The sequence below is a fragment of the Akebia trifoliata genome, chromosome 5, assembly GCF_017979445.1.
Source record: "Akebia trifoliata isolate Shusen 1 chromosome 5, ASM1797944v1, whole genome shotgun sequence".
NCBI lineage: Eukaryota > Viridiplantae > Streptophyta > Magnoliopsida > Ranunculales > Lardizabalaceae > Akebia > Akebia trifoliata.
This window is the reverse complement of record NC_141379.1, coordinates 23,920,291-23,941,810: the sequence shown is the minus strand read 5'-3', so window position 1 is coordinate 23,941,810 and position 21,520 is coordinate 23,920,291. Positions and strand designations below refer to the sequence as shown.

At 38.0% G+C, this 21,520-nt stretch overlaps 1 protein-coding gene across 1 annotated transcript; it reads left to right on the top strand.

The window, feature by feature from the left end:
- The first annotated feature begins 692 nt into the window (after positions 1-692).
- On the top strand, positions 693-20,360 carry LOC147401699 (protein RETICULATA-RELATED 6, chloroplastic-like). Its single transcript, XM_086443064.1, has 8 exons — positions 693-1,287; positions 8,393-8,557; positions 8,671-8,763; positions 8,834-8,949; positions 16,417-16,515; positions 16,618-16,923; positions 17,049-17,213; positions 19,831-20,360. Exons 1-8 carry the CDS (start codon positions 868-870, stop codon positions 20,108-20,110), a joined length of 1,644 nt encoding a protein of 547 aa, XP_086299190.1. The 5' UTR covers positions 693-867; the 3' UTR covers positions 20,111-20,360.
- The last annotated feature ends 1,160 nt before the right edge of the window (positions 20,361-21,520 follow it).

Here is a 21,520-nt window from a genome sequence, read left to right as displayed (position 1 = left end):
CTCAAACTCATCCGTTTAATTCCAAACACACCCTTAGTCACACCCCAACCACATATTTTCCTAATTTTAAATTGAAGTGTAATAAGTAAAAGTTGGGGTGAAAATAACATTTTTGTAAAATTATTATTATTTAAGCTTCATCACCTCTTCATCCGTGCTATTCAATATTATGATTGATCCATTTTATGTTGAAGCTTGTGTTGAGCTTTTTATCTCTTTTTTTTTTTTTGTTTTAACTTTTCACTCATATATTATCACTTTATGACTTGTATGTATTGCACGCCTCATCATTGACCTTTTCAATATCAACCATCCATTTATCAATCACACACCCGCACTTATATAATTAAAATAGAAGTTAAGCCATCAATAATAATAATTAATAAAATTAATTATTATATTATCTTTATTCTTTTGGTCTCCAAAGTGAACGAGCATCATAGGAAAGGCCCAACCCACAATTATGATTCATCATTATCCAACTCAAACAAAGGTTACAACTTAAATACAGGTTACAAGAAAAAAACAATTAATTTTTTTTCACACGTGCTCATTCTCAATTTACACGTGTCGATCATTTATTGGGACACAAATATTTTTTACTAAAATAAATTTTTTCACACGTGCTCATTCTCAATTTACGCGTGTCGATCATTTATTGGGACACAAATATTTTTTACTAGATCATCTTCACCTAGAATACTGGATGGGGTTGGACGAACCTTCGTCTCTCTCTCTCTCTAAAACCCAAATGGAGATAGTGAGGGCGTGGTTCTCTTCCTTCATTTTTCTTCTCTGTAATCTGTGCTCTGTTTACGATTAAACCGAGGAAAGAAAAAACCCTAAAAAGAAAGAGAAGTTATCAAGATGGCTCATTCTATCCATCAAACTTCTCAAATTACTGCTCTCAATTCCCATCAAATCCCCAACAAAACCCTATCATCTCATCATCATTATCATCATCATTATGCATCTTCTCGTTCATACGCTCCAAAAATTCCTCTTCGATCGAAGTCTCTCAATCTTTCCAGAAAGTTCCACAGTTATCTTAGAACGCTTCTTGTTAATGCCTCTTCTGCTCTGGTGGATGGAGATTCCATAGATACCTTAGAACGTTGCTTCATTGCCTCTCCAGGTCCCGATGATTCCGTTTCGGCATCTTCTTCTTCGTCATCTTCGGTTGTGGTTGGCCCTACTATGAAAGGGCAATTCGGTGCATTTGGAGCGGTGACGCTCGAGAAGTCGAAGCTTGATGTATCGCAGCCGCAAACCAAGTTCACTCCTGAGGTACTAATTGTGTTATCTGAATTGTGCAGTTTTGAATTCATTTGTTTGTTTGTTATCACATTTGCTTGTAGGAGATTGGTTTGTCTCTAAAGAAATCTTAAAAAGTGTCTAATTTGGGATTTTTTGATGTTCTATAGAGGTTTTATATGTATAAAATTATTTGAAGGAACAATTTATGTTTTTGGGCAAGTAAAAAAATTCATTATCAAAAGAATGGAGGTTGAGATGGCCAACTAGAAACGGAACTACAAGCAAGAAAGACCTGAGATGACTCAAATCTCACAAGAGCTACAAATAGACAAGTAACAACACCAACAATAAAAGATCTATCTCAACTCAATCCTCTCACATGAGATGTTGCAAACTTGAATCCCATTTACTCGATAAATTTTCTAAAAATACCCATTTAAAGTCCTTAAAGACCTAACATCAAAAGTATAGATAGCTCATAGATGAAATGATTGTCTTGAATAAAATGCCCCCTAATTCTCAAAAGTACTATCATTCGTTTTCTTCTATAGTCCTCAACATATGGAAAAAGACAATGGATCTCCTAGAGAGTGCTAACCTTCAAACACTAACCTTGAAACTAAGAACACAAAAAACTAGGCATGTATCCCTAGATAGAAAAGATGAGCCAGAAATGATACCATATTTCTTGGGCGATCTTGCAGCAAATGAGAAGGTGGTCCATGCTCTCTCCGCCTTCCTTGCACATCAGGCAAATATTTTGAGAGTAGAAACCACGCTAAGAGCCCGTTTGGATACACATAAAAAAGTAACTTCTTTACTTTTGAAAGTAAAAAAGTTAAAAACTTGCTTAGATTCATTTGAGAAAACTACTTATAAAAAGTAAAAAATCTTGACTTTTTAAAAAGCAAAAAGAAACTACTTTCTCCTAAAACTACTTTCTTCTTAGCTACTTTTTACTTTTTTTACTTTCTATCCAAACTGGCTCTAAATGATTTGTCCATTGTTAGGATTCTCTTCTTAACAGCCAACCAAGTGACTTTTTTTTATGGGATTTGTAGACTACAAACCACTGTCTGGAAACAATGATGGAGTATGAAGTAGGAATTGATAAAATGATCTAATTGAGAATGACCCGTCTTGACCACCCTCCACCTCCGATGATCCTCCTCAGATAGGAAAATGAAATCTGAGAAAATCAACTCTGGATTTGATCTAAATCTCTTCTAAAACCAAATTCTTATGAGAATCTCAATTTCAATCTTACCATAAAGTCAGCCGCTGTGTAACGGCCACATCATCTGTCACCTAGAGTTAGGAGTAAGCTCGCCTCGGAGCTACTCGGGAGCACTCATGTAACAGTATGTAAGGCTCGTTATGAAGCCATGTCAGCCCCCGTACCAGGGCATATCTGTTAGCTTAGGGTACGTGTCAGCCCCGTGCCAGGGCACACTTGTTAGCTTAGTGGCATTTTCGTAATAAGGGAGTATGACCGGCCTCTACTTTTGATGTTTCCTTCTGGAAATCTAGTAAAGACTTAGCATACACTTTGTAGGAAGGGTGTCAGTGCTATCCCAATCCCCGGGCTACACCCACGTTGTTGAAGCCTTGAAGCCCAGCTCCGTGGAAGTCCCGCGTGTCATAGGATCATCATTTGCTTGTAACGCATCTATTGCTTTTGTAACGCGTTGCACCGTGTAATCAATATTATATCAACAAAGTTGCCTCCGGGCTTTATCTCGTGTTGCCTCGTTTACTTGTTTGCTAGCTACGTGTGTGTGGTGTACGATCATTTTACAGGCTTGCAAGTGGATTTGACCCCCTTGCGCCGCACGACCCCTCTTTGAAAGAATAGGGCCGTGACAGTTGGTATCAGAGCAGCAGTTGTTTGAGCACAGTTGGTATTCCCCCTAGCTATTCCCCCGAGTTTCCATTTAGTTCACGCGAACGATGGTAAGAGGAACTACTAGTACCGCGGATCTACCCGCTCCAAACACACCAGCACCACGTACAAACAAGGAACGCATTGAGGTATTAGAGGAAAAGGTAGGTGTGCTATCCGGGATAGTTGATGGTATTGCACAATTAGATGATCGCCAGAGCACGCTGGAGGAAAGATCCGAGACATTCAGAGTTAGAGTGACAGCCCTCGAGGAAGATACCCGAGACAGTCTAGCCGTCTTACAGGAACAGATTACGGAGCTCACTACGAAAGTAGGCCTCCTGGTCAGAGCCGTTGGTAACGAACGGCCTACCAATAGTGAAGCTTCTCCCTCGCGCCTGCGAGTACCCGAGCCACGTACCTTCGATGGTGTTCGCGATGCGAAAGAGCTCGAGAATTTCCTGTTCGACATGGAGCAGTACTTCCGTGCAGCTCGTTCGGATTCCGAAGAGGTAAAAGTAACAACTGCTTCTATGTATCTTGCAGGTGACGCCAAGCTATGGTGGCGGACAAAGTACACCGAGATGGAAAGTGGCCAATGTTCCATCGATACATGGGAGGACCTCAATAAAGAATTGAAGCATCAGTTCTTACCAGAGAACGTGGAGTTCATTGCCCGCAGAAAGTTGAGGCAACTCCAACATACAGGTACAGTTCATGAGTACGTCAAGCAGTTTTCCGCCTTGATGCTTGATATCCGTGATATGTCAGAGAAAGACAAGCTGTTCTCATTCCAAGAAGGACTCAAGCCTTGGGTTCAGACAGAACTCCAACGGCAACGTGTGGAAGATCTCGCGTCTGCAATTGCAGCAGCCGAGCGGTTGACTGATTATACTCCCGCGGGAGGGAGCCAACAGTATGTACATCCTCAATCGAAGGGTTACTACCAGCAATCTGAGTACACAAAGAAGTCTTCGAATGGCAAGAATGGAAGGCATAGAAAGAGTTCCAGTCCGGGATCATCACGGAACTCCTCTCCTTCACAGAGCAGAAGTACCTCGCCAGTCAAGCGTCGTCACAAGCATGGATGTGTTTTGTGTGGTGGGCCTCACAAGACATTCAAGTGCCAACAGCGAGCCAAACTGACTGCACTATTAGCTTTCCAGAGTGACCCTAGTCACGAGAGTACGAGTGGGCGAGATCATGAAGATTCTCCTCACATGGGAGCCTTGCATCTTTTGAATGCAATGAAACAGACATCTGAGACTCAGAATAGCCGGAAACGGAAGGGTCTAATGTATGTCGATATTGAAGTTGGTGGGAAGACCACCCAGACAATGGTTGATACAGGAGCTACTCACAGCTTTATTACCCTTGCAGAGGCGAAGCGTCTCAATATCCGGCTCGATAAGGGTTCAAGCCGTATGAAAGCTGTAAATTCCCAAGCCACTCCTATCCAAGGTTCGGCCAAGTCAGTGTCCGTCAAGATAGGTACATGGAAGGGTAAGCTTGATTTACTCGCAGTTCCGCTCGATGAGTTAGAGTTGTCATTGGGATGGATTTCATGCGACAGAACAGGGTTGTACCAATGCCATTTGCCAACACCTTGGGCATGCTAGGTGAATGTCCAAGCTTTGTTCCCGTCTCCACAGGCAAAGAAGAGGGAATGTTAATTTCAGCCATTCAGGTGAAGAAAGGTGAGCAACCGTACATTGCTTCCTTGAGAGTTGAAGCCGAAGAAAAGGACCATAGTTCAACTCCCACACAAGCCACACAGGTTTTAGCAGAAGTTGATGATGAGATAGCGAATTTGCTTCCGAAGATACTACAGCCACGTAGGTCGAATGATCATCAGAATAGATTGCTACCTGTTGCCACACCTCTTATAGAGAGGCCTTACAGGATGAATCATCCAAGACTAGCTGAGTTGAGCAAGCAGCAGTATGGGTCTTCAAGACGTTGTATCGATTATCGAGCAGTGAAGAAGATCACCATCAAGAACAAGTATCCTATCCAGCAGAGTGCCGACTTGTTTGATAAGCTTTGGACAGCCAAGTGTTTTTCAGAGTTAGGTCAGAGATCAGGTTACTGTAAGATTCAAGTTGCAGAAGAAGCCCCTCAGCCACTTAGTCAGAGTGTAAGCAAGAATTGTGATGTACCTCAGAGTATTGTCAGCGTCAGAGATTCAAGAGTCACAGGGAAGTTATGGAACGGACCATGCAGACTACTTAGATTCCAGCTTGATTTTCCGAGCAGTGTACATCATCAAGCAGTTTGGCCAACGGAGAGATTCAGTTCTGCGTTGGAGTATTTTAGGCATCTTGCCAATGCCGATCATCCGAATTGGGCGAATTTGTTCAATTCCACCATTCAGAAGAACTCTTCCTCCAACAAGAGTACTTTTGAACTTATATCAGGCCAACAGTGTTTAACTTCTCACACTATTGTTTCAGGCTACAGGAGACATAGTCTAAGGACGTACAGGTTTGCTAAACTCTGGTTACCGTACAGGTTACACAGTATCTACTCTGTCATCCATGCAAGAAGTCTCAAGCCGAACCAAGCAGATCCAGGAGATCCCGCGCGCAGCATTCCAACACGTACCACTTCTCATTCAGCTTTTCAGTCAGAGCGTGTTGTCGACAAAGTTCTCGAAGACGTCATTTCAGCAGCAGTTCCATTCAGCAACAGCAGTAGCAGCACGTGGAGTACTTCGTCACACAGGACATGCCAGAATTTGAAGCTACACAGGAGAGTGCAGAGAACCTACAACCTTTCAAGCAGCAGATTGAAGAGTTTGCCAGGTCAATGCGACGAGGACGTCTGCAGAATAGGTGGGGGAGACTGTAACGGCCACATCATCTGTCACCTAGAGTTAGGTGTAAGCTCGCCCCGGAGCTACCTGGGAGCACTCATGTAACAGTATGTAAGGCTCGTTATGAAGCCATGTCAGCCCCCGTACCAGGGCATATCTGTTAGCTTAGGGTACGTGTCAGCCCCGTGCCAGGGCACACTTGTTAGCTTAGTGGCATTTTCGTAATAAAGGAGTATGACCGGCCTCTACTTTTGATGTTTCCTTCTGGAAATCTAGTAAAGACTTAGCATACACTTTGTAGGAAGGGTGTCAGTGCTATCCCAATCCCCGGCCTACACCCACGTTGTTGAAGCCTTGAAGCCCAGCTCCGTGGAAGTCCCGCGTGTCATAGGATCATCATTTGCTTGTAACGCATCTATTGCTTTTGTAACGCGTTGCACCGTGTAATCAATATTATATCAACAAAGTTGCCTCCGGGCTTTATCTCGTGTTGCCTCGTTTACTTGTTTGCTAGCTACGTGTGTGTGGTGTACGATCATTTTACAGGCTTGCAAGTGGATTTGACCCCCTTGCGCCGCACGACCCCTCTTTGAAAGAATAGGGCCGTGACACGCTGGCAAGCTTTCTTGGGATTTTGCTTGCAGATTGGAAAATTGGTCTTTGAAAGTTTGGCAATACATCACCGTTTTTCCCAAAATTGAACTCTGTTCTCTTTTCCCACTATGAAATGAATAAGCTGGTAAAGCCCAACAATTCCTTTGCTCGCCCCACAACCATAATAATAACGAATCTTACCACAGTCCCATCCAAACATCGATTCCTCAAATTTTTCTTTAATGAATCTTTGCCATAAACTACCATGTTCCAATCCACATCTCCAAAACCACTCCCTTAAGAGTGCTGAATTCATGCACTTAACTTTCGAATCTCAAACCCTCCTTTTTTGGAAGAACAAATGTTCTTCCACTTAACAGGGTGAAATTTTCTCCTCTTTTCCTTAACATGTCGAAGAAAATTCCTAAAGGCGTCATTAAGCTTTACCTCCACACTTTTGGGAATTTAGAATAGGGAAAGAAGTAAATCGGAATTCTTGCTAAGTTCTCTGAATCAGCGTCATCTTAAGTCCTTTACAGAGGTGTTTTGTCTTCCAAGAACTTAATCTTCATCCCAACTTTTCTAGCACGTGATCCCAAATGGTTTTACTATGATAAGGCATCTCCAATGGTGGTCTGAGGTAAGTAGAAGGAAAACAACCTACCTGATTACCCATAAAACTAGCGTACTGAATTTTGGAACGTGTCCAATTGCGGAAACTTTGCTCTTCTTGAGATATATCGTTAAGCATGAAACATCCTTGAGGCATCAAGGTAAATCAATGTATCATTGGCAAACCGCAAGTGCAACACCATTGGGTTGTTTTTGCCCACCGATAAGCCATCCAAATCTTCAGAAGAAACTGTTTTTATTTTTATTTTTATGTAATTCTTCCCATACCTTCTGCAGAAATTATTAAGAGAAAAGGGAATAGGAAGTCCCCTTGCCTCAAGCCTCTAGAGCTCCCGAAGAAGTTGGCAGGGTAGCTATTGACAAAGCTCGTTCGGTAAAGACAGTCCAACTTTCATAGTATTTTATCTTTATTAGGCTAATGGTTACTATCCTAAATATACTCATTTAGTATAAATACATGTGTTCATGTTGATTGTCGAGAGAAGGAAATTAAGCATAGTCTCCCACTTAAATTTCACATCTATACATTGTTAAATAATATGATCTGGGATTTAATTCAAGCAAAGGGTCCATCTGTGATAATGATGGAATGTGTTGAATAATCGACCTGTTCACCAAGCAGTTTCATGAAAGCTTCCCTCTGTGCCTTAAAATTACATCTCTTACTTCGGTTTTGCTTTGAGTAATTTGATCCATTGTTATTGTTCTCTAGTTAGGAGTAAGACTTTATTAACTATCTTTTGTTTACATATTTTGAAAGCTCAATTTCACAGAAATTGGTGGATAACTTAACCGATTTCATTAATGGATGGATTTATACCCATAATCACATTTCAAAATAGTCCTGGGTTTTAGATTGGGTTCTTTCTCATACTTTATGGTTCTTACTTGAACCACTGCAACAAGTTTGGTTTTCTATAACAGCTTCAATTATTATTATTATTATTATTTGGTTCAGCAATAATAGCTGCATTTTTTTGTCAACTATTGCATTATCCCAATACAACAAAAAATGAGCTGCACTTCTAAAGTATTCTGTAAGTTTTATTAGTAGAGTTTTTCTGGTACTATGTGTTAATCAAATTGCTAATAAGTTAATGCCCAAAGTGGACTGGCCATCTTTGAGTTAGGTTATTTTCAGTTGTTTTTTTGTAAGTTGTTTGAAATACATGCTCTGAGCTGTCTGTCCTTATGCTTCTGAAATACTGCAGACTGCAATTGGGGGAGGGGGTGGAGATATTGGGAAGAAAATTTATCATGGTGGTGGTGATGGGGGCGATGATGGTGGTGATGATGACGACTATTTTGGTGATTTTGATGAGTTTGATGAAGGAGATGAGGGTGGATTATTCAGGAGACGGCTTATTCTTCAAGAGGTTGGCTATTTTTTACCCACTTTTGTTTGACAAATGTGCATTGTCTTCGAGCCAAGCATATTTCACTTGTAAGTTGAGGATGGATTGATGATTTTTGGTGAACTTGCTGCCAGCTTTTTGATCGAAAATTTGTAGATGCAGTATTGAATGAGTGGCATAAGACAATGATGGATTTACCTGCTGGGCTCCGACAAGCTTATGAAATGGTAAATTTACTACAATCTACTTTTAATGAGGAATTATAAAATAAGACACTGACTGTAATTTGACCTTCAGGGTTTGGTGAGCTCAGCACAAATGGTAAAGTTCCTAGCAATCAATGCCAGGCCAACCACCGCTAGGTTTATTTCTCGTGCTCTTCCTCAAGAAATATCTAGGGCTTTCATCGGCAGGTAAATAAATGCAAATCTTAGTTATGCCATGGTTCATAAAGCTGTCAATGAGTTCACATTTCAAAGTGCTATGTGCTTATCCAATAATCTGAGTACTTACTAGTACCACTTCTGTCTGTGTAATATTACCAACTACTCTGCAATTGAAGATTATTTAAGATCTGAAGAAACTTTCTCAAGTAATCAGCACAGAAGAGAAGCTTTCTTCAAATGAAGGAGAGTCAACTCTACTTCAAACTTACCGAAAAAAAAAAAAAAAACTCTACTTTGAGTTTGTGGATTTTGCACCAACTTCAGGAGCGGCATATTATAAAAAAAGAAAACTTTCATTCGTTTTGTTCCAAAAGAGAGCAAGTCTAAGTCCGTAGTTTATTTCGCTCTGACACTAATCTTATAATTTCCATCAATAGGTTTTCAATTATATACTTTGTAAACCTCCTTATTTTTGGACTCAATACAAAAGACTCTACTACATGTACATGACTCAGATTAGAACATACCTATATTAAATCACTTTTTTGAATAAAGAAAATTGTAGAGAGGAAGGAGGACTTAAGCTTATAGACCTATGACTTTCTAGAATTTCTCTTATTTCAACCTTGAAGAAATGAAGAAGCCAAATTTGTCAACCCATTGTTATTCTGAACCTTGTCAATCTTTTGGCATTAACTCTCCTAATTCATGTTCTAGTTATGTAATCTTGACTCCATAGATGACTGATTGAATATGCTTCTAACCATTCCACAATCAAGGCACTTGGGTTCTTTTTGACAGAGAAACATACATAATCATAGATAAGCGAGGATATTGGACTTTATGATCTAACTACAGGAGAAATTCAACCCTGTGAAATTTATTTTCTCATGTTACTGAAATTCTTGTAGGATCAGTTTTATTTTTCTTTTAATGCCCTTTGCAAATTTAAAGTTCACATTTTGCAATCACCTGCATCATATAAAGTTTTTTCCTTCATTTTGACAACTGTGAAGTACATAGGTCCTCTCTTGATTTGTTCAAGTAAAATAAACTGGGGGCACTAGCTTCCCAAAATGGATTCACCGTTGGCTTTATCTTTGGTTAAAGAAGTTAAAACCTGACTTCTCATCCTCCCTCTCTGACTGCTTGGTGGTGATGATTAAGCTTGTCTAATGATTGGTGATCTGTATTATGAGATCCTTCTGTGAGCTACACTTCCTGTCTTATTTTTAAGTTTCATAAATTATATTATACATGTAAATAATTATAACCCATTGGACTTCACAAATTGCAGTTAAAATATAATGGATTCCCCATTATGTGTATCATTTGCTACTAATTTATCTATTTTCATACATTATTCAAATTAAATTTTTTTTTTAATTTTTTAATTTTTTTTATAAATTTTAAATTCTTTTAATGGAACATTCTAGACATTATACATTTCAATCTTCATCATGTAGATGAAGATATTTTGTGGAAATACATTTATACTTGATACCATGATTCCTGAGTAATAGATCCATTTTAGTTCCGTCAATCCTATCCATAATAATTTTTGGATGTTAATTTTTAACCATAACTACATATTAAATTTTTATTGTCTCAGTTTAATCAATTATTTTAAGGATGGATGGTGATACTTATGGTTTGTCCTTATGAGAAGAGTGAGGAGGTTTCTTTAGGTTGTAGATTACTACTCTTCCTTCCATCAACAGTCTTCCCAAACATGACATTTTCCTCTTAGGATAATTGTACATGATTCATAATAGAATATTTTTGTCAAAAAAAAAAAATGTTGGGGTACAATCAACATGTTTGTTTTTTATAGTAATTGTTCCACGTAGTCTTTCCTGCTTAGGCTCAACATTTCAATTGCTAAAACCTAAGTTCAAAACGGTGAAGGTTGTGAAGACGGTGAAGGTTCCGAGGAGGTCACAACAGAGGTTTAAAATCTTATCTTGAGCAATGTCTTGGTCAAGAGAAAACCGAGACTGTCTCGTCCTAGATATTCTGAAACATTCCTTGACTATCCAAAACATTCAATATTTTGGGGTCAATGTTTTGTTCCAGTCTCAACTGAAACCTTAATGTCTTAGCTAACACATTCCATGATGGTACAAAACTTCCAACTTTCTCGGTAAGATTCTTTGATCCCATATTGGATTGTTCCATAAATACTCCTTTTCTAGCTTTTGCATGTGTATGTAAAATCTCATATGTTAGAAGATTAGGGTTAAGGAGAGGAGGAAAATAAAGAAGAAAATGAGTCGATCATTGACTTCTCTTTATATTAAAAACATGTGGTTGGTCGTGTGGGCTTAAGTATTGGGCCCACATGACCTTACATTAATGAGAAATAAGACATGGGTTGTGTGGGCTTGAGTATTGGACCCACACGATATTAAATAAGAACTCCAACACTCCCCCTCAAGCTGGAGCATATAAATCTGACATGTCCAGCTTGGTACAAAAAGTAATAAAGGATCTCCTAGACATTCTTTTTGTGAACATCTCTCAATTGATTTTCTTACTTGATATAGGGAGTTGATATCTTCTTAGCCATCACCATATCATGAATAAAGTGACAATCGACCTCAATGTGTTTAGTTTTCTCGTGGAATATTGGATTACTAGCTATATAACTAATAGTTTGGTTATTACAATGCATGGGCTTAGGAGTAGGAATTTCAATCCCCATCTCCTTTAGAAGACTCTGAACCCAAAGCATCTCATATGCAGTATGTGCTATTGCCTTCATTCTATTTCAGCACTAGAACATGCTACAACTTACTGTTTTTTGCTGCGCAAGTCACTAAATTACCTCTCACTAAGGTATAATACCCAAAAGTAGATCTACGATCAGTCTAGTTCCCTGTCCAATTAACATTTGAGAAGCTAGTAATGAATATGGATATAAAAGGTGAAGGTCTGTATAATAATCCTTTAGATACCTCAATATCCTAAACACAAAATCCCAATGAGTCTGTCATGGAGAATGCATAATTGGCTAACTGATCCCACAACAAATGTAATATCTGGGTGAGTGATACTCATGTCGATTAGTTTGCCAACTAACCTATGGTAACACCCTACATTAGGATAAATCTCCCGCTGTTCAGCATTACGCTTAGTAGTGAGATCTATAGGAGTATCGACTGGTTTAGAACTCAGAGTACCAGTCTCAGATAATAAATCTAGAACATACTTCTTTTGGGAAAAACTAATACCTTCTTTGGAGTGAGTTACTTTAATACCCAAGAAGTAACAAAGAAGATTCAAGTATTTAGTGCGAAACTATTTGGCTAGATGAGTCTTCAAATTTGAGATACCACTAGTATGACTTCTAGTGATGATGATATCATCCACATAAACTATCAACATAATAATTCCACTAGAAGAGTGCCTCATTGACATTGAATGATCAGAAATAGACCTAACAAAACTATAAACGAGAACAACTAAGCTAAATTTATCAAATCAAGTTCTAGGTGATTGTTTCAAACTATAAATTGTCTTTTGTAGGCGACACACTAGTCCAATCCTACCAGAGGCAACATATCCAGGTGACTGCTTCATATATACCTCCTCCTGCAAGTCTCCATTTAGAAATACATTTTTAATATCCAATTGATACATAAGCCAAGCATAACACATTGCAATAAAAATAAGAACTTTAACAAAGTTTAGGTGAGCCACTGGAGAGAAAGTCTCACTATAATCAACCCCATAAGTCTTTGTGCAACCCTTGGCTAAAAGACGAGCCTTCAACCTCTCAATAGACTCATTAGGAAGATACTTGACTGTATACATTCATTTACACCCCATAACCTACTTCCCAGGTGGAAGTGGAGATAGGTCCCAAGTATGATTATGATGAAGGGTTGTAATCTCTTCATCCATATTTAGTTTTCTCCTAGAGGAGGTTAATGCCTGTGTATAAGAAGTAGAAATAGAAATAGTAAAACATAAAAGTGCAAATTGGCAAAATGAAGGTGACATCCGATGAAAAGACACAAAATCAACAATTGGGTGCTTAGTATAAGATTTAGTACATTTCCTTAAAGCAATAGGAAGATTACTAGAGGTAGAAGTAGATGCCGGCGGTTGTGGAGGAGCCACAAGTGAAGTTGATGAAGGATCTGGTGCTGGTAGAGAAGATAAAGGTGCTCGGAAATGAGTGCGTTGAGATATTTGAAGAGATACAGTGGAAGGGTCTCCTACAAGAAGAATTGGAATCACGTTAAAGGAGGGAACTGTAGGAGATAGTTCCCCATGACAAGATCTAAGTCAAATGAGGTACCAATATGAGAAAAATAAGTATAGACTCAAAGAATTTCACATCAGCACTTACATAGTAGTATTGAGTGACATGACAATAACACCTATATCTTTTTTGTGTATGAGAGTAATCCAGAAAGGCACATTGGATGGATCTTGGTGAAAGTTTATATAACCCAAGCTCATATGAGTGGACAAAACAAACACACAGGATATTCTAGGAGTAATAGTAAAAGGATGAACTTGAGGATAAATTAGAGAGAAAGGTGATTGATTACTTAAAATTGATGTCATGCGATTAATAAGATGACAAACTGTGAGGACAACATTACCCCAATAAGGTTTAGATACATGCATTTGAAACATAATAGTGCGAGCAACATCAAGTAAATGACGATGTTTTCGCTCAGCAACACCATTACACAACTTGTTTAATGAATCATGTCATTATTTGAACAAAAAAATTGAATAAAAGATTGCATGTATTCTAAGGCATTATCAGAACGGACTGAAATTTCTTTATAAAATTGGGCAAAACACGGTAATTCAATGCAATCTTTCAATAAGAAGAGCCATGTCATACGAGAATAATTATCCACAAACACCACAAAGTAATGAAAACCAGATAAACTTTTTACTCTGGGCGGACCCCAAATATCCATATGATTCAAAAAGACTAGATTGATGACTCTCAGTATGACTAGGAAAATAACTACGATGATGCTTTTAATTGACAAGCCTCACATTAAAATTGACACTGAACTCAAATAATACGACATAAATTAGACAAAGACGCATGACCCAACTGATAATGCTATTGAAAGGGTGAAATTGAAGCACTCAAGGTAGAAGCAAGCGCATCATGTCATTAAATAGTATAATTCATTTTTCTCATTTCCCAAACCAATCATCTTCCTCATCTTGAGATCATAAAAGATACAATAAGAAGGGAAGAAGATTATGAAGAACTGCAATGATTTTGTAAGCTGATTAATAGAAAGTAGATTAAAAGGAACATTAGGGATCCAAAAATTAGAAGATAAGAGAAAATAAGAGTTTGGAAAAACGTAACCTTTCCCAGATAAGAGAAAAGAAGAGTTTGGAAAAACATAACCTTTCCCAACTACATTATGAGTGGATCCATCGGCTAGTACAATGTGAGAATTAAGAGAATGAAAATTAGAAAAGAGATGAAATATTCCAAACATGTGGGTACTAGCTCCTAAATCGATGACCCAAGATGAGGGAGACTTAGTAGCCATAAATGTGGGATTACTTAAGTAGTTGTTAGTGGAGTAAGTCCTGCAGTCAAGGTAGTTAACTTTTGAAGAATCTCTCCCAACTGTGTGGTAAGATCAGAAAATGCAGATTTAGATATAGTCTGAGAATGGAACCAGTGAAACTCTGAGGAGGTTCTCTTTGAGCCTGATTAGCCCAATTAGGTTTACCTCATTTATCCCAACAAAATTGCTCAGTGTGTCTAGTGTAATCACAATAGGTATACTTCAAATCATCACCACCACCACCTCCATGACACCACCACCATGGCTATCATGATCTCCTCTACCAACATGAACAGAAATCCCCAAATTTGCCATCCAAGGAGGAGTAAAGTGAAAATCCACACAGAGATAAAAAAATCTCAAAAAAATATAGAGTATCCCTTGGGATATTCTATGATACGTGACTAGAGTTGAGAGGCCAACGAAACAATCATAATAAAATTGCAAATCCAAAAACACTTGAAAAAAATTGATATCCTGGCAAAATTTCAAACTATTGATCGAGAAGTTGAAGAAGTCGATTTTTTTTTTGTGTGTGCAGAAAACACTTGTGCATGCATCAAACATTATTCACGAGCACTATTTGGACGACACTGTTCACACGATATTATTCACATTTTTAAAAAAAATTGAATTTTGAGGCTTCAAAACTGTCCACCAATTTCCAATCATTCATAAACACCTTAAACAAGCACAAACGAATCCCTAGATAAACATCTAGGTACAAACAAACCTCAAACACCTAATTCCTTTTTGGAACCAAGGCCTTAAGAGTTTGGACGTACTGGATTGAAGAGAGAAAAGAAAGGGATTAAGAAAAGGGAAGAAAAGAAGAGAAATCAAGCAGATCTAATGATAGAAGTGCTCTGATACCATGTTAGAAGATTAGGATTAAGGAGAGGAGGAAAATAGAGAAGAGAATGAGTCGGTCACTCCCAATAGGGTTTGGCCTCTCTTTTATATTAAAAATATGTGGTTGGTCCCGTGGGCTTAAGTATTGGGCCCACACGATCTTACATTAATGAGAAATAAGACATGAGTCGTGTGGGCTTAAGTATTGGGCCCACACGACATTAAATAATAACTTTAACATCATCCAAATGTCATTTTTTCTGTGCTCTTCTTCCTGGACAAGATATTGACAACCAATTATCTTATTAGTTATGAGAAAATTATAGTGAATATTTTTTGCTTCTTGTATAAATCCCAGTGGAGAATCAGTATACCAGCTCCATTTCCATTGTGATTTTGTGAGAATTGTGTCATGTGTCTTACTTCTTTAATCTCGTTGGTATTCATTGGGCTCTTCCTTTTTTCTGTTAAGAATATCTTTCAAAGCTGGCATAGTCAAGCCTTTTTTGTCTTAGGAAACGATCCTATGGAGAATGTTATCGATTGCTATGTGCTGGGGCCTTTGTAAAGTGCATAATTTGAGGGTTTTTTTGAGGGTGAGGAAGAGTTGAGTCATGATATTGTTCAAAGTATGCAGGCCCTCGTGTTTCTCTCTGGTTTTTGCAGGCGCTTCATAGTTCCTACTCTTCAAAAAAAGGGGTTCATGCTCATAGACATCTTAACGAAGGAAAGGCTTACAATACTGTGGCTCAAAATACATTTGAAAATTACCATGATGGATCAATACTTGTAACTTGGTACATCTTGTTTATTCATTTTATACGAAGTACTGTAATGTTCGATGCAAGTAAATTAAAAAAATAAAAATAAAGATAAATATCTTCTGACAATAGAATGTCGTAACACATTTGCATAATGTGACACAAAATTTATGTTATTTTTTTTCCTATATCTTGAACAACGAATGCTTAATTATGTCACTTACTCAACTGTTCACTAATTTTGTATGTCTATTTATTGTACAAGGTCTTAAAATTTCCTTTGGTTTCTGGCTGAATTTTCATTTGTTGTGCAGGATGATTGCAGATCCAGCTTTTGCATATAAATTTCTTTTAGAGCAGGCTGCATCTATTGGCTGTTCTTTATGGTGGGAAATAAAGAATCGAAAGGAAAGGTAACTATCTTCATATATATATATATATAGGAGAAAGGAAAGGAAACTCTAATCTGATTGTTGTTTTCACTTAGTCTGAATGTGCTTCATCCCATATTATAGGATAAAGCAGGAATGGGATCTGGCGCTTATTAATGTGCTGACAGTATCAACATGCAATGCTCTTGTTGTTTGGTCACTTGCTCCTTGTCGTTCATATGGGAATACTTTCCGGTTTGACTTGCAAAATACCATACAGAAGCTCCCAAACAATGTTTTCGAAATGAGCTACCCACAACGAAGTTTTGACTTACAGAAAAGAATCCACTCTTTCTTCTACAAGGCTGCTGAATTGTGTATGGTTGGATTAACTTCCGGAGCAGCACAAGGTGCCTTGTCAAACCTTTCTTCCAGTAAGAAAGAGGGGAGGTAACTATGAATCATTATTCATTGCTATCTTTTATATATTTGTTTTTATTTCTTGTACTGTTCTGTTTGTTTGGTTACAAAACTGTTATGAAATTATTTTATGTCTCCATTATTTTGTATGGCAGGGTATCTGTGACTGTCCCAACTGTGAGTGCCAATGCACTTGGCTATGGGGCTTTCTTGGGACTCTATGCAAACCTACGGTATCAGATGCTATGTGGAATAGATAGAGCAATGATGAACCATTTTGATGTTATTGGAGTTGCACTATTTTTTAGCACAGCATTGAGGTATGGTCTTCTCATACTGAAATCAACCATTCATACAAAAATGAACTTCGTAGTCTCATCTAGTTCTATATGTTAGTTCTTCTAAGTTAACCATTTCTGAAGAACTTCGACAGTATTACTGTAAAAAGAACTTCGTATCTACACATAAGTTGATGCTTTAACTTTTCTGACTACTGTATTAAGCAAGATATTGATACCACAACTGTTTCTGATGATTATTTTAGTTTGATTCACTTCTATTATGGTTGGATGCCATTCTATGTTGACTTTTTGGAATTTATTTACTCAATTTTATTCTGGTTCCTGAATGATCTTCGTTTTGCTTAATGAGAATTTGCCAGAATTTTCCTGGTTTCATGCCTCCATACTGACCTGCTTCATATTTTTTGGTGCATGAATTATTAGGTTCATTGTAATAGTTCTCTTCAGCTTTTTTTTTTCCAGTCCTAGTGAATGGGGCACCAGAGGGAATCTCAAAAGTTATAGAGGGTTGAGACGAGGCCCATTGCTCCCCTGTTTGCAAGTGACAACTATTCGTAGGATCAGATTTGGGCAATCTAGATTCCTGAGGCGTGGTGCCCTAGAATTGTACATTTACTTAAGGAAATGCAGAGTCTATGGTGTTTGGGACATAGAGTGGGTAGACAAAGTAGCCAGCATATGTTAGGTTGTGTGGTGGGATCATTCCCGACAATATATTTGGGCCTTCATATGGGATCAATTCAAAAGCCCTTTGAGACTCGATTGAGAGATATTCAAGAGTTTAGTGTCTTGGAAGTCTTGTTTACTTATCCAAAGGGGGAAAGGTGGTTCTCATAATATTTAAAAAAATGCAATTTGTTTGTTTCCTTGAGCTTTTCCAAGAGATTAGAGGGATTTCAAAATTAGTTACTTTGGCAGGAAAAGTTTGAAGATAATAAGTAACATTTTGTGGATTGGTTATTGGTAGAAAATTGTCTCCTCTTAGAAGTTGGGTGGTTAGGCATCAGGATTTGAAGAGCATAAGCAAAGTCCTCGTTGGAAATGGTTTTGGTGATGATTTGGGGAAGAGGAGGATGGTCTTTGGGTATAAGAAAAGCACAATTGTAGGGTTTTGGTTGGGATAGTGCGAATCTTCTTTTATCTTATAGTTACAACATATGGAAGGGATTCATGAACAGCATTGCTGCGTTTTCCGAAGGTATTTCCTTTATAGGAAGGGAATATACTTTGGTTTTAGGAAGACTTCTGTTGTGGTGAGTGTCTTCTGAAAGAAACATTCCTTCTCTTGTATACTATATCATCATCATCTGGTGTGGTGAGGGTCTTCTTTAACATTCCTTCTTTTTTATACTAGATTATTATCTAACTAGGAGAAACTGGTTTGGGACTGTATAAAAAGAGATTGCGAGACCAAGTATATTGGTGCGAGGAGTTCAATTGATTGCGAAATTGAATTGATATCTATTCTTATATCTTTCAGTCACAGCCCTCCCACTTTCTCACATAATGAGGATGGGAAGAGGTGGTTTTGGAGTAGGGATGGTAGTTCTTGGTTAGATATTTTATTCAGCTCTCCTTTTCCACTCGTTCTAGTTTCACAACCTTATTTGTGGGATTCTTTTGAAATTGTGTTCTGTGTTTGGATCGCCTCTTTAAATAAAATTTAAAGAGCTGATCAGTCAATCACTCGTTAAGTGGATTTGTGTTGACTTCTGTTCCATGTGTAAATGCAGTGGGGAAAATGTGAACTATCTCTTGCTCCATATTCATTTCTCATTTTGGAGTCAACTATGACAGTTCCTGATTATAGGCTAGAGACTATCTAGAGATGGTCCATAACAGCCTTCTCCCTATAGGTTGTATTCTTTAGAGGATTCTTCACTTTGCAATACATTGGAGGATATGGAAGGAAATAAACTGTTGTGTATCTGAAGAGTTAATATCAAGTCGATCATGCCCAGTTGTTCTAAAGCTCTTTCTTGAGTGAAGGGGCTTCTTTTCTGAAGACTTCGCTGTTAGATTTGAAGGGCTATTCTAGTATTGTTTTAGTTCACCCCGAACCCTTTCTGTCTTGATTTGAAAATATTTGTACTTAGCCAAGAAAAAAAAAAAAAGGAGACCTGCAGAGAGAGTGCGATCCTCCCAATCTTGACCCATGAGTTCAATCAAATTGATTATACAGTGTTGTATTTTGTAGGGCAAAATTATTCTGATTATACCCCCAAGATAGCAAATTGAAATGACCTATTCATTTTGATCTAGAGCCTTCTTTTGAATGACCAAAATGGTGTTCATGGCCGTCCACAGAGACCGACAATCTTGTTCATTGGGGCAAAGGAGGTTCAATTGAGTTTCTTTTCTGAGGTGTAACTGATCACCCATATATAGTTATATGATGATCAAGCAAAAGATTCCATTACTTCAAAAACTAATGTGTAAGTTGCCATCAGTTCTCTTATCCAATCCATATTTGAGGCGATATGCACTTCAAACTTTTGAAATGTGTAAACAATTAATCTAATAAACAAATTGTTGAGGAAGTGCATGAGAGAGGAATCATTTTTCTTGCATTCTACTTTTTATGCTGTTTTCAAAGGCACTAATATCTTTGGTAATTGTTCCTCGTGGCATGCAGGATACTGAATGTTCAAATAGGTGAGACTTCAAGACTAGCTTGGCTTGGAGTGGAGGCAGATCCTTTGGTTCAGTCAGAAAATCTGTTGAAGGCTTACAACAGGCCGTCCGAGGAAGTTGTCAGGCCTTCTTCAAATTGGTTAATATCAAAGAACGCAATCGTGTCTGGGCTTGGGCTACTTGGCATCAAACAGGGAAACATTGATCAAGAGGAGGCCACACCTCCCAAGGCACGAAGGAAGAGAGTCATCAGGAAAAAGGTGCCCACAGCTTCGTCATAGCTTGTAAGCGTGCTCCACTCTTCACTCATCATGTAACAATTTTGTATTTTATAGAGGTGATTGCTACCAAGAGTGGAAGTAAAAAAGCTGCCAAGCAACAACCAGGGAATGAATGGTTTGCTCTTGACTACTGTAAGGATGGGAATATAGGGAGAGATTTCTTAATCATTTCTTTTTCTTTGCTTGTTCACATTTTAACCTTTTTGTCCGATGAAAATATAACTTGCAATTTGATAAGTCTTTTTAGAAATCTACAATAGTTCCTTTCTTGGTAGGCAAGTGGATGAAGGTGGGGGCTTTTGATTCCAGTTAGTGGTATTAATCTCCAATTTAATTAATTAAATTATTTGGATTGGTAAAAAGCCATGCAAATATGCAATTACTTGACATGTTTTATCATTGTCATCAAAGCTAGGAAATGAAATTTAATGTTTAATTGCAACTATGATAATGTAAAAAAGTCAGTTTTTTTAGTTTCCTCTGGGTGTGAAAGAAATACTGCCTTCTTGAGAGCTTGGATTGTAAAATATTTTTCAGAAAAGATAAGAAGTGCCAACTTAGTTAAGTGATAAGACCTGTGGAGTGTTGTTCCAAGTTGTATGGGTTCAAACTCCCCATGAACCCAATGTCATATGCTCACCACTGACTCTATACCTTTAAAAAAATAAAAAAATAATAATCCCTTTTCACATACATGGAAATTGCATTTTCAATGGAATTCTTTTTTGAACAAGTTTGGTAAATGTGCAAGAAGAAACGTCATGGAAATGCATCACATCAAATTACTTCAGATGCTATATTATCTTTTATTATTAACATAAAACTGAAAAATATGTAAATGGCAGCAGCCCTTGCAGAAACTAACCTACTGCAACTTGGAACAGAAATTTTCTTAAATCGGCTGAGAAACAAACTTTCGCTAATGATTCTGATTCATTTTCAGTCCTCTGCAGAAAAGCATTCGATTAATTGTGCAAGCAACAAATGTTGATCCATATCAAATTTGGAGTTTTTTCAATCTTGGTTTCATTAGAGAAACCCTCAGGGCCCGTTGTTGCTGAACCTACGGGGCAATATCATCAATCTTCCAGCCAACCTCTCCAAGTGAACCCTCATTCACATTGCTTCCATTTTAGTCTCTCCTTGAAGAAATCCCTTAATCTGATTCACCTAATGTAATCTTGACAGACTCATTCAATCCTTCCATTCCATGTGTTGTTGTATAACCTAAGGTCAAGATCATCAGTCCTCAAGCTCTCATCACTGAGTTCTCTAATAATAAATCCTCCCTAATAATCCCTATATAATGCAAGAATTACCGACACCACAAACCACAATAAACCCAGGATTTCCAACATTGACAAGCAGTCCATAGCACTGAGACCTAATGAGAACACTTCCTAATCAACC

Excerpts from the sequence above, each read along its gene's own strand:
- LOC147401699 (XM_086443064.1), top strand. The coding sequence starts at position 868 with ATGGCTCATTCTATCCATCAAACTTCTCAAATTACTGCTCTCAATTCC. Across the intron at positions 8,558-8,670 it reads GACGGCTTATTCTTCAAGAG|CTTTTTGATCGAAAATTTGT; the intron begins GTTGGCTATTTT and ends ACTTGCTGCCAG. Across the intron at positions 8,764-8,833 it reads TCCGACAAGCTTATGAAATG|GGTTTGGTGAGCTCAGCACA; the intron begins GTAAATTTACTA and ends TTTGACCTTCAG.